This window comes from Anolis carolinensis, chromosome 2 (genome assembly GCF_035594765.1).
Source record: "Anolis carolinensis isolate JA03-04 chromosome 2, rAnoCar3.1.pri, whole genome shotgun sequence".
Taxonomy (NCBI): Eukaryota; Metazoa; Chordata; class Lepidosauria; order Squamata; family Dactyloidae; genus Anolis; species Anolis carolinensis.
Window position 1 is genome coordinate 269,633,343 of NC_085842.1, and position 13,655 is coordinate 269,646,997.

Consider the following 13,655-nt stretch of genomic DNA (forward strand, 5'->3'; position numbering starts at 1 on the left):
ATAATAACTCTTCCAGGAGTGAATTTCCCTTCCTAGATATCTCTCACTTCCTGTTGTCTTACCCTTGTTCTTAACTGTGAGTCATTTGTACGTCTAATGTTTGTAACTTGGGGATTGCCTGTATTTTGGGTGGGTCTTTGACAATACTTTATAGCAGAGTTTCTCAAACTGCTCCTCCAGATGTTTTGGGCGTTGGCTCCCACAGTTCCTAACAGCTGGTAAGCTGGCTGGGATTTCTGGGAGCTGAAGTCCAAAATACCTGGAAGAGCAGAGTTTGAGAAACACTGATTTATAGGATTAAAGAACTGAACAAACCCCTAAGGGAATTTTGTGTGGCTTCATTACTGCTTTCTTTAAATGAGCACTGAAAAGAGTTTGTAAATTATTTAAAATTGATCTTACTTTTGGTCTTTTAAATATTTATATTTATATAATTGGTTGTTTTATTTATTACCATGTATTGTTTTACTCTGCTTATAAACAGTATTTAATATCTTATAAGAGGTGAATGTTAAAAATTGAAATAAGTAGGCATATTTCAAGTAAGGCAGGCATGGACAAACTTCGGCCCTCCTGGTGTTTTGGACTTCAACTCCCACAATTCATAAGAGCCTACCAGAGGGCCAAAGTTTGCCCATGCCTGAAGTAAAGGGGTAATTGAAGTAGGAGAAGGGTCGATGGCAAGACAGTAAAATGCTGAATTTCATACATGACTCAGCTGTCCCTAAGTGCTGATTAACACATTATACGCTTCAGAAGTAAATGGCAGGAGAAGGCGATTGACATTGCAAAATGAGAGATATAGATGAAATGATAACAGCTTTTATTATTATAGGTTTTGACATCATAGCCAAGGAATAAGACTTCCTCTTTTTTCTCATAAGGCAAGTGGACTTTTTTGTCCACGAGTTCTGCATAAAGAAAGGTGGAGCCCACTGGTTATTTGCATGACACTGGATATGGGAAGCTTTCCTGCTTTGTACCTTTCAGGATATTGCTACATTGCCTACAGGACGAGAAGTTTTTTAAAAAGGAGAATTTGATAAACAATGAAGCCAGAACAGATGGGTCCTGTGAGCTAGGTATTAATTAGGGAATGACAGGTGATTTTTGGAGAGGTTATCATCCTACAACTTCTTTTTCATATAAAGCTGCATTAAAAATGATCTCCTTCACAGAAAATGGAATTAGGTATGAGATTTTGTCAGGTTTTGGAGAGACCAGAAAAAATGTAACATTTTTGGGAGGAAAGAAAACTTATCAGTAAAGTAGTGGCAGTAGGAAAAAGCTATCTCTTGTTTGTTTTTTCCCCCTATAGTATTGCACTCCAAACAATTGTGTTACCCTCAATGATTGTTTAAAAGTAGTAAAGCCAGCCCCCAAGTAACGAACAAGATAGGTTCTGTAAGTTTGTTTTAAGTTGAATTTGTATGTAAGCCGGAACAGATACATTTTTTAAGTGTAACTCCAGCCAAAAATATATGTTTTGGATGGCATAGGGAAGGGTTAACATCCCTGTGGTGTTTCATTTGCTGTCTGGGCCCCTGTTCGGAAGATTTCACCTCATTTTCTGTCCTTATGATAGTTTGATTTTGAAAAAAAGGCTTCTTATGGAAACAAGGATTGGTGAACATCTTTTCTCCATGATAACTCTTCCAGGAGTGAATTTTCTTTCCTAGGGGCAGATTTTTGTCACTTCTTGTTGCATTACCCCGGTTTGTAACTATGAGTCATTTGTAACTTTGAGACTGCCTGTGTGTACTTTTTAAGTTTTATATGAAGAACCAGTAACTTTTTAAAATTCAATATAATGGGACCAGTAGCATGTTTGAGCCCATTGGCTACAATTGTTTGTTTCTTCTCTATAAATTTTAGAATTTCTCAAAGGACCATCAGCTGAGAGTTCATAGATACCAGTCCATGCACCACCACTTTGAGTAGCTGTGTTATTATTGGTGGTTTGAGCAATTGTTAGGTACATTATTTGAAGCAGCATGTGGCTGTAGGTGTTACTCCTTGATTCTTCTATCTTTTGATTCTTGGTTTTGATTCTTTCAGGAAAGTAAGCAATATTGGTTAGTAAAGTGAATGTTAATCAAATGTTGTTTTCACCATTTTCTGCATGATTTCTACATAGTAGGAGCTTACATGGTTTTAAGGATTTTCATTCTTAATGTTCAATTTATACCATTGATGTTTAATTCTGTTTTATTGTTTGTATATTTTTGGATTTGAAATTGTATTGAAACACTTTTAATGTAAGCTGCTTTGAGTCTCCTTTGTGGAGAGAAAAAGCAGGGTATAAATAATGTTGTTGTTGATGATGATACAATTCTCTTCTATGCAATGGCATAGTGAAATTGTTTCTTTTATATCAAATGACAAAATCAAGGTATGCTTTTTGTTTTGTTTTTTAAAAAATATCCAAACCATGGATGATTGACTCCATGGATGCAGAATCTGTGACTGTGGAGTGCTGTTTGTAAATGCTATTCCTGCAACAGCAGTAAAGCAATGTCCAGCTTTTGGAATCATTGATATTGTTAGAGCATCATCCTAAGACCACTGAGTTTTAATTACAGAATCATTGTTTTTAAACCATGAGCTGGAATAGTTTTACAATTTGCCTGTAGAAACAGGTTTTCAGATGCAGGATTGTCCCTTTAGTTAAGATGCCTCAACTAAATAGCTCAACTAATGCTTTTCATTGCAATGATTGCTGCTAACAGTATTAGAAGATTTAAATGCTCTTTAAAAAGAAATAAGCAAAGGGAAGGTAAATATTTCAAGGCTGACCAATTATTTCTGGTCTGCTGTTCCCTGGCAAATCTCTTTGTAAGTATAAAGTTCAAATAACTGATTTGGCAGTCTTTTACTATTTTATCATGTTTACATTTTCCCTTGGTTCTCTGGATTCTTCTGTCCAACACGTGAACTATCAGTGTTAAGAATGCTGCATTATCTTTTAATGTAAAATATAGGCAATATTTCTATTAAAAACTTACGTGTTGCTAGCATTACTTAATATTAAGTTATTACTATATAATTATTTCAAAATAATTTTAGTTCATTTATCTACATAGCATGGGAATGAATTTATAATTTTTAGTTAAAATCAGGATATGTCATAGGATTACAAGTAGTCTCTCATTCAAGTCAACCGATCAAGTCCACATTTGTCCAGTTTCAGCAGTATTGCAGCACCAGAGTACTTTGTTTTCTAGTCCTTGTTTTAAGTCAGCCTAAAAGAAAATTTAAATCATCTCTGGCAAGTACTTTTTGGCAAGAAGTACACTCTATTCTGAATCCTGGAAAATGCCAGGTTCCCTCATCTTATGCTGGGCATTGAACCTAGAAAGAATGGTAAGAATGTTCTTTCATCATCACGTTCAGGGTGTCTAGGAGACCCAGCACCATGCCAACACACAAACACCTGCCTCCTTTATTGGAGGACGAGGGATAGGATTTAATTACTTTGGAAAGGATGGGTAGCATTATGAATCCTCCTCTATCCATTTCCCATCAAAACATACAGAGATAATACTGAATCCAGTGGTAGATTTTGATGGAACTGGGAGGGATCAGTGCCATCTCTGCAGTTCAAGCCCCTTTGGAGATCAAGAAACCATGGAGGTAACAGAAACATAAAAAACCTGGGAAGAGGAAGAAAGCTTCCAAAAGTTGGATGTAGCCCTTTGTACACAGCATCAAAATTTGACATCTACTCGTCTTGTCTGTATAATCATTCTATCATTTGTTCTTTGCTAAAATTTATATTTCAGTCTAGATTAATTTAGCTAAATGCCTCATTTATGGAGCATGCTGTTTTCCAAATGTTTTAAAAATAAGTATGCTTTGTTGCATCCACAAAACATTTGATGAACTGTAATTTAGATTCCAATTTAGAGTTCTCTAAATTGCCATTGAACATTTGGAATAATCACAGAACATCAAATTGTGCTGTTATTTTTAACATAGGGTGTTTGAAAAAAGATGGGAACCGATCATGAAATATACTGCTTTGAAATTGGATCCATCAGTTTGAAACACCCTGTAGTCTAGATAAGTTCTTTACTGCGCTAGAGTGACTGAAAATGTCTCCTAAATTTAAACCCAATTCTACTTCAGATTAGAATGCTTCAGCTCGCGTTTGTAACAATTGCAAACATACTTGTTTTGAATTCCTTCCATTATGGGCTCATGTCTTAGATATATGGTGAGCTAAAGAATTATCTCACAAGTCTTGAATGGTTCTTGAAGCAGTAATTTGTATAGCATTAGCATGTCATTTTTCTCAGTGGTGCTTGGCCTACATTCTTTTCATCAAGGCACCTTTCTTGACATTTTTTCTATTTATGTCAATTACAGCTCCCTTTGGAATCTCCTTATAGCAGGTGTGAACAAAAGGCCGCTCCACAAATATTGTTGAATGGCAGCTCCCAACATTCCTTACCTTATACTAAGCTGACTGGGTGTATGATCCAGTGCCACTCACAGAGCTTTATGCTCTGTCAAGATGGAATTGAGTCATGATCCTCAATAAATAAAGCTGAAGAAGATTTCTTAGATGCCTCAAACATTTCATAACTTTATATTTGTTATCAAGTAATTGAGTAGTAAGATGTAAACGACAAAGAAAAGTATTAAAATGGAAACTAGGAACTGTATAGAAAGACATTGAAATAGGATTGAGAAGTATCCATGTCAGCTACATTTGCCAAAGCTTGAAAACAGTTTGAAACGTAAGAGCTTTCTGAATAGACTGGCTTTCTGAGATGTGGTTTAGCTAACAGAGGATGGGTGGATTTTAACAAGATTTTTAAAGCTTGTTTTTCATTCTGTTGAGACCAGCCGTGAACCCCTGGGATCAGTGATGCTCAATATTCAAATAAACAACATTCGCTCATTGCAGAAATCCTCAATAGCTTTGTCTAGAATGTGAGCTTTCACCAGCAATCCCATACCATTCATCCCTTTTTTCACCTTAGTGGTAAATTGAGATGTTCGATAGTAAATAAGTTGCTAAATATTTTTGTGCTTTTACTGAGAGTCCGTAAATAAATAGATTGTACATTGCTGTGTCCAAAGTCTACGGACAATGAAAGAACTTTGATATCTGAACAAAACGTGAATTTAAAATAGGCCAAGTGCTCCTCAGTCATCTGTAATATCGGATAAGGATAAGCTAATTTCTTAGGGTTCAGAACCTTCTTTTAAATGAGGTCAAGGGCTGTAATTTCTTGAAGTGTACTTGTTTTAAAGAGTGAGGACTATTCATAATGCAGTGTGACCCCCATATCCCTAGGTTATATATTCCAATACCTCAATTTCATAAAATATGCTAACACTTTTATTTAAGAAAGAAAATCTTTGCCAATATGTTTATTGCAATCTCTTTGAACAAACACTGCTTTTCAAGGTGTTGCATGTGCAGTAATTAAAGATAAATGCATACTTAATGTTTCTATTTCTAAAGGGGAAGTGGCATCTACTGTTTGAGGTTATAGCTAATGTAACATATCTCAACATAAAGTATGATCAAAATGTTTATTTGTCAGCATACATCAGTTGATGTATAAGTGGAATATTCATGCTAACTCCATCTATGAAATCATTAAATGAGGTAACATCTAGAAACAATCATCCTATGTGGTTGTTTTAACAATAAAGTCTGGTAGCTCTTTCAACATTAGCAAATGCATTATGACATAAAAAGGGGGTTATGAATATAGAGTCAACCAGAAATTATTGCCAAATGGTGAGGGGTGTAACCAGTTACTGCCCAGCTACTTACCAAGTACCATGTATTTCCATCCCTCATGTAAGCTTTTGGTAGGCTGCATGTCTTTTATAAGAGTGCATATGGTAAGTTAGCTGAGACAGTTAATGTTAGGCTAACTCTTTCTATATTTTCAGTGTACAGTATAGCAAATAGACTAATTCATCTTAGATCATTACAGATATTTGAATGAATGTTGCGGCGGGTGGGGGGGGGGGGGGGAGAGAGAAACAATGCAGACCAAAAGCAAACTCTGGTTTGGTGGTCAGGAACACTTCTGCAAGCTCACACATTCCCTCCTCCCCTGCTATCCGGCAAACACATGCATGTGTTCTCTCTATTTCTTCTCTTCCATTAGTCTGTTTGCCATGACAAATTCTGCTTCCATACTGAAATCATGATTTGGAGGCAACTATGAACCAGCATGTTAGGTTCATATCACAACGAACTAGGATTAGGAAAACTGAGGAAGCTTCATTTTATTGACTTTCATCCACAGACTCATGAGAAAATAAAAGTGGATACAGTTGCACTTCCAATCACCAAGGAATAGTTTGATATTTTGCCTCAATTGAGCATTGTTTAGTTGGACAAACACTTGGAAGATTCCCTGAATGAGAGTCAGTAAACTAAAGCTGAATCCCAATAAGCTTCAGATTCTTGGCTCCAAGAATTGGATAAACAAAACAGCTGTTCTGGATAGGTTTGCACTCTCCCTGAAGTCACTCGGGAGTGCTGCTGGATCCACCCCTATCTCTGGAGGCCCAAGTGGACTCTGTGGCATAGAGAGCTTGTTGCCAGCCTTTCCTGGACAGAAGTAACTTACTAGAGTAATCAGTGCACTAGTAACTTAATCCCCATAAGACTCTTATTATGTGTTCTGCCGTATGTGGTGCTACCCTTGCAGAAGATTTAGAAGCTGCCACTAGTTCAAAATGCAGCAGCTTGTATGCTGACTGGAATTATCATGTAGACAGCATGTCAGTCTTAAACATACTGGGTACCAATACAATTCCAGTCTGGATTCAAGGTATTTGTGATAACATTTAAAATCAAGGTTTGACATTTGAAAGACCAGATCTCCTCATATGTGCCTGCTTGAGGATTTAAGATTTGCTGGAGGGAACTTCCCTGTGTTCCACCACTGGTGCTATTTGTAAGCACCCAGAAATCTCTTGTCATAGCATTAAATATTTTAATAAATGATAATACAATAATCAGAAACCAATCAGAAATCTTGTATATAATTTTTCTACCTTTTCATGCAACTTTATTACACTTGCTTGTTTTAGCTGTGCTTCAAGCTTCTAACTCTAATTTTAAAAAATAATAACCTCAAACCATACTTGGTAGTGAAACTCTTCCAGAAATTAGTATTCAGGAATACCATTCAGCAGTACTAATGGAACCCTTCAACAACAGATTTCAAGTAAAAATGTCGAAAAGCAAATAGAACACCTCTATTCATCTACATTCAAAATTTAATTTAATTTGTTGGAGTGAATAAAAGGCAAATTGCCCTAGAACCACTTTTAGTAGCAGCAGTTGTCTAAGAATAAACTGTTCTGAAATTTCACAGAAGACATTTGATAGGTATTTTACTATGGGGTACATTTAAAAAATATAATCTGTACTCCTCACCTTCACTAACCTGAATCTTTTCAAATTCAGGTGTCAAGCTTGTACATGGAAATGACTTATCAGCGTCTACAGGTATCTACAATTTCCAATTGCGTACATTTCCTTTTTGTAGATACTATAGTTGATATGGGAGGTAGGCAATATTTCAGTTTTTATTTATTTTACTTTTGTGATTGAGTTATTGCTTTCATTCAAGGATCAGTAATCTTTCCAAGACTGTTCTGCTGCAAGAGAGCTTTGCACATGTAATATGATGTTCTAAATTTCGGAAAATAACCCAGTGTAAAATATTGTTGCCATCTCATAGTTGGTGCTTGTCATTATAACAGTTCTTATAGTCCATACATATTATTTGAACTTGGTCATCCCTTTGAAACACTTTCCTGTGTTCTTATACAAAATAGATTGTATGAGAGAAGTTCTACTCTTGCCGGACTTAAGACAGTCTGGTAGTATAATAAATTGCTGTACCTCTAAAAACCGCGAAGGGGACTTGAAATACTAATTGAAATATCTGAAAGGATCAAAAGATAGAAACGTACTTTCAAAGACCACAGGTTTGCTACAAAAATGACAGCCATTTATTTATCCAGTCCTACTTACCCACCAAACATCCCTGTCTACTGGTTAATGTGAAAACATGCATCATATTGACTTTAAGACTCCCCGGGGAGGGGAGGGGAGGGGCATGAACTAGATGTTACAAAGGTATCAGAAGGTATATCTTTCATTTAATCCCATACATATTTTGAGAAAACAGAAGGCTGTGGAGGTTTTCAAGGTAAACTTTGGCACAGATGTCTTTTTCACTCACAGTCACATCAATATCAATTATGGAAAGTCGTTTCATTTTCTAACAACTGTAATCCACAGTTATTTCTGATCCCATTTTATCTGATGGGATCTATACTGTTTATTTTTCAATGTTAAATAGAAATGTGAAATGTCTGAACAATTCAACATTTGGGGTTGAGGATGTGGAAGTATTCAAGCATTTACCCTAGTAAAATAGCATGAAGTTTGCTCACAAAAATAAAATAATCTGCCTTGGACTACCATTGTTTTTGTCAAAGACATTTTATTTTTGTGAGTAAATGTTATGTTACAAATGCTTTTAGCCCTAAAGTTCATATTTCCATAGGATGGTGCAGGAAAATACCCTGACTGGACTGCCGCGTCCAGAGGGGTCACCACTCTGCGGCCAAAAAAGAAAAATGAACTTTGGAACATGGAACGTACGGACATTGTTAGATAACACTGACAGCGAGCGCCCCGAACGCAGGACTGCTCTCATTGCAAGAGAGCTGGGACGCTTCAAGATCGACATAGCAGCCCTTCAGGAGACCCGGAGAGCAGGAGAGGGGCAGCTGAAGGAAGAAAAGGGAGGCTACACCTTCTTCTGGAAGGGACTACCTGAAGAAGAGCGAAGAAGAATACACGGAGTTGGCTTTGCTATCAGAAACGACCTGGTGAAGCACCTGACTGAAGCACCCACTGGCATCAACGAACGACTTTCAACCCTCCGAATTAACCTTGCCAAAAACCAACAGGCAACCATCATATGCGCCTATGCACCAACTCTAGATGCTGACGAAGACATCAAGGAAAAATTTTACTGTCAGCTGGATACCATCCTATCGGAGATACCTAAGGAGGACAAAATCATCCTCCTGGGGGACTTTAACGCAAGAGTCGGAAGGGACTCTGACCTGTGGCCAGGGATCATAGGAAAAGACGGGGTCGGAAACAGCAACTCGAATGGCATCTTGCTTCTCACCAAATGCGGAGAGCACAACCTTGTCATCACCAACACGCTCTTCCGCCAGAAAAACAAGCTCAAGACATCATGGAAGCACCCTCGGTCAAAGCATTGGCACCTCCTGGACTATGTTATCACACGTGCCAGAGACCGCCGCGATGTGCTTCTCACAAGAGCCATGACAGGTACTGATGACTGCTGGACAGACCACAGGCTAATCCGATCCACGATGGCTATCAAGATCGTCCCCAAACGCAGACTCCAAGGAAGAAAAACAAGGCGAAAAATGAACACCCAAGCCCTTCAGGAGCCCTCCAAACGAGCCCTTCTCCAAACAACACTCAAAGATCATCTACCCACAGAACACCCCGAAAATGTTGAGGAACATTGGAACAAACTGAAGACCTCCATCATCACAGCCTGCGAAGAAAGCATTGGATACCTAACTAAGAAACATCAAGACTGGTTTGATGATAACGACAAAGAGATCCAACAGCTGATTGATAACAAAAGGAAAGCCTTCCAAACATGGCAGAGAGACACCAACTGTGCTGCCAAGAAAAAGATCTATGCCAGTGCAAAAGCTGAGGTCCAAAGAAGGACCAGAGAACTCAAGAACATCTGGTGGACAAAGAAGGCTGAAGAAATCCAACACCTTGCAGATACCCATGACGCTCAGGGATTTTTCAAAGCCACAAAGATCATTTATGGACCAAGAAACCATGGCATACAGCCCCTACGCTCATCAGATGGAACCAAAATTCTGAAGGACAAAACATCAATTGCACTACGTTGGAAAGAGCACTACCAGAACCTGCTGAATCGCAGCTCCAATGTGGCCGAAGAGACCCTCTCACAAATCCCGCAACAACAAACCAGGGATGAGCTTGCAGCACTGCCTAGTTTGGAAGAAGTCAGCAATGCCATCAGCCAACAAAAAAACAACAAAGCTAGCGGACCTGATGGGATTCCCGCTGAAATCTTCAAAGAGGGTGGACCTGAGCTGATGCAACAACTCCACCAGCTCATTGAAAAGGTGTGGATGACCGAGAAAATCCCAGCAGACTTCAAGGATGCCACCATCATCACCCTTTTCAAGAAAGGGGACAGAACAGACTGCGGGAACTATCGTGGTATCTCCCTTCTAACCTCCGCCGGGAAAATCCTCGCAAGAATCCTTGCAAACCGCCTTCTCCCTGTCTCAGAAGACACCCTCCCAGAATCCCAGAATGGCTTCCGCCCCTCCAGAGGAACAGTGGACATGATCTTCACTGCTCGACAGCTCCAAGAAAAATGCAGGGAACAAAACCAACCTCTGTACATGGCATTCATTGACCTTGCAAAGGCATTCGACACAGTGAATCGCAGCGCTCTCTGGACCATCCTCCAAAAAATCGGGTGCCCTGACAAATTTGTGAACATCCTGCGGGTCCTCCATGATGACATGATGGCAACAGTCTTGGACAGCAACGGCTCCCAAAGTGACCCATTTAAGGTTGAATCAGGTGTCAAGCAGGGATGTGTTATTGCCCCCACCTTATTTTCCATCTTCATCGCTATGATACTTCACCTTGTTGATGGGAAGCTTCCCACCGGAGTGGAAATCATCTATCGGACAGATGGCAAGCTATTTAACCTCAGCAGACTGAGAGCCAAAACCAAGGTCACCACAACATCTGTTATAGAACTCCAATATGCTGATGACAACGTAGTCTATGCGCGTTCAGAAGAAGACCTACAAGCCACTCTAAACACCTTCGCAGAAGCATACGAGAAGCTCGGCCTCTCACTGAACATCGAGAAAACCAAAGTGCTCTTCCAACAGGCACCAGCTAATCCCTCTGCAAAGCCAGGAATACAGCTTAACGGTGCAACATTAGAAAATGTTGACCATTTCCGCTACCTTGGTAGCCACCTCTCCACAAAAGTCAACATCGACACTGAAATACAACACCGCCTGAGCTCTGCGAGTGCAGCATTTTTCCGTATGAAGCAGAGAGTGTTTGATGACCGGGACATCCGTAGAGAGACCAAGGTGCTTGTTTATAAAGCCATTGTCCTCCCAACCCTGCTCTATGCCTGCGAAACGTGGACTGTGTACAGACGTCACACCAAACTCCTGGAGCGTTTCCATCAGCGTTGTCTCAGGAAAATCCTGCAAATCTCTTGGGAAGACAGGCGGACAAATGTCAGCGTGCTTGAGGAAGCAAAGACCACCAGCATTGAAGCGATGCTCTTACGCCATCAACTCCGTTGAACTGGCCACGTTGTCCGAATGCCCGATCACCGTCTCCCAAAGCAGCTCCTCTACTCTGAACTCAAGAATGGGAAACGGAATGTTGGAGGGCAGGAAAAGAGATTTAAAGATGGGCTCAAAGCCAACCTTAAAAACTGTGGCATAGACACTGAGAACTGGGAAGCCCTGGCCCTTGAGCGCTCTAATTGGAGGTCAGCTGTGACCAGCAGTGCTGCGGAGTTTGAAGAGGCACGAACGGAGGGCTTAAGGGAGAAACGTGCCAAGAGGAAGGAGCGTCAAGCTAACCCCGACCGGGACCGCCTTCCACCTGGAAACCGATGTCCTCACTGCGGGAGAATATGCGGGTCAAGAATCGGTCTCTTCAGTCACCTAAGAACACACGCCCAAGATACCAAGGTTGGAAGACCATCGTCCTCGAACGACGAGGGATCGCCTTATACTATACTGCAGGAAAATCCCATTACCTGAAGAAAACTCATATCATGCTTATCTGAATGTGATTAAGATTAGCAACATACTTGGATATTGAGTTAAGTTTTAGAACAGCATGAAACTTTTCAGTAATATGTCAGTAGGTGTTGTCACCGTAAACAAAATTTGTTAGCTGAACCTATGATTAGATATAATGCTGAGTCCCAATAAATAATACAGTAGAGTCTGACTTATCCAACATAAATGGGCCGGCAGAATGTTGGATAAGTGAATATGTTGGATAATAAGGAGAGATTAAGAAAAAGCCTATTAAACATCAAAATAGGTTATGATTTTACAAATTAAGCACCAAAACATCATGTTATACAACATTTTGACAGAAAAAGTAGTTCATTACAAATTAATGCTATGTAGTAATTACTGTACTTACGAATTTAGCACCAAAATATCACAATGCATTGAAAACTTTGACTACAAAAATGTGTTGGATAATCCAGAATGTTGGATAAGTGAGACTCTATTGTACATGGCATAATGTTTGGTAATTATCAGGCGATAAGCCTGACTTACAACATTTAAGTATTCCAGTTAACATTTACAGTTGTATTACTCTAACGACGCACTCTGCCTCTCAGTGCAGCCAGTGAAGAGCAATGCAATGAGTAATGGCCTGCCAGTCGCAGGACATGTTGAGGCAAACAGCTGCAGCTGTCTGTATTAGTGCACCCTGTGACTGAGAAACGGCCGAGTACATACTCCTTTATCACACCTTTCCTCAGCACCTCAAAACTGCTTGGGGGAGACTTGTGAGGTTTCAAAGGTAGGATTTTATTTATTTATTTATTATTCAAACTTAGATGCCGCCACTCCCCTAGGGCTCGGGGCGGCTTACAAGAACAGGCTAAAATCTAAAACAATTTAAAAATAGCAGTAACAGAAATCAAAAGCCTGCCGAAACAGGTGTATCCTACATGCCCTGCGAAAGGCTGATAAGTCCCGTAAGTCACCGACTTCAGGTGACAGAGTGTTCCAGAGTAATGGCGCCACTGCTGTAAAGGCTCTGCACCTGGTTATTGTTAGACGCAAGGTCTTAAAACTGGGAACTTCCAGTAGATCTTGGTCCTCAGAACGGAGGGGTCTCTGGGGTTGCTAGGGGATGAGGCGGTCCCTCAAGTACATTGGCCCCAGACCATGTAAGGCCTTAAAGGTAAGTACCATCACTTTGAAAGTGATCTGGTGCTCAATGGGTAACCAGTGCAGCTGCAGTAAGATTGGTGTTATGTGGCATCTCATTGGGACTCCCGCAAGAAGCCGAGCAGCTGCATTTTGTACCAATTTGAGCTTCCGAATCACCAACACAGGAAGGCCAATGTAGAGGGGGTTACAGTAGTCCAGTCTTGAGATGACCGTAGCTTTGATCACCGTAGTTAGGTCGTCCCTAGACAGATAGGGGGCCAGCTGTCTAGCCTGCCGAAGATGAAAAAAGGCGGTCCTGCTAACGGCGGAGACATGGGCCTCCATCGTCGGCAGAGGGTCCAAAAGGACTCCCAGATTCTTTACCAGTGGAGATGGGCGTAGCGCTTCGCCATCCAGGGTAGGCAATTGGATATCCCCATTGCCCGGTTGACCCAGCCATAGGATCTCCGTCTTTGCTGAATCCACCCTCAACCTGCTGGCACCCAACCATCCAGTAACGGCCTCGAGGCACTGATGAAAATTATCGGGTACAGAGTCCGGTTGGCCTTCCATCTTCAACACAAGTTGAGTGTCATCAGCGTATTGGTAAC

At 40.3% G+C, this 13,655-nt stretch overlaps 1 protein-coding gene across 5 annotated transcripts in view; it reads left to right on the top strand.

Annotated features, from left to right (window-relative positions):
• Positions 1-13,655, top strand: part of pja2 (praja ring finger ubiquitin ligase 2) — a 64,681-nt gene that overhangs the window by 36,830 nt on the left and 14,196 nt on the right. For 4 of the 5 annotated variants that reach the window (XM_008114000.3, XM_008114001.3, XM_008114004.3 and 1 more), the window contains one exon: positions 7,451-7,492. The exons of the other annotated variant lie outside the window; for it this stretch is intronic. In XM_008114000.3, the coding sequence (XP_008112207.2) occupies positions 7,451-7,492 (42 nt within the window). The remainder of the gene's footprint in view (positions 1-7,450; positions 7,493-13,655) is intronic. 5 annotated transcript variants of the gene reach the window in all.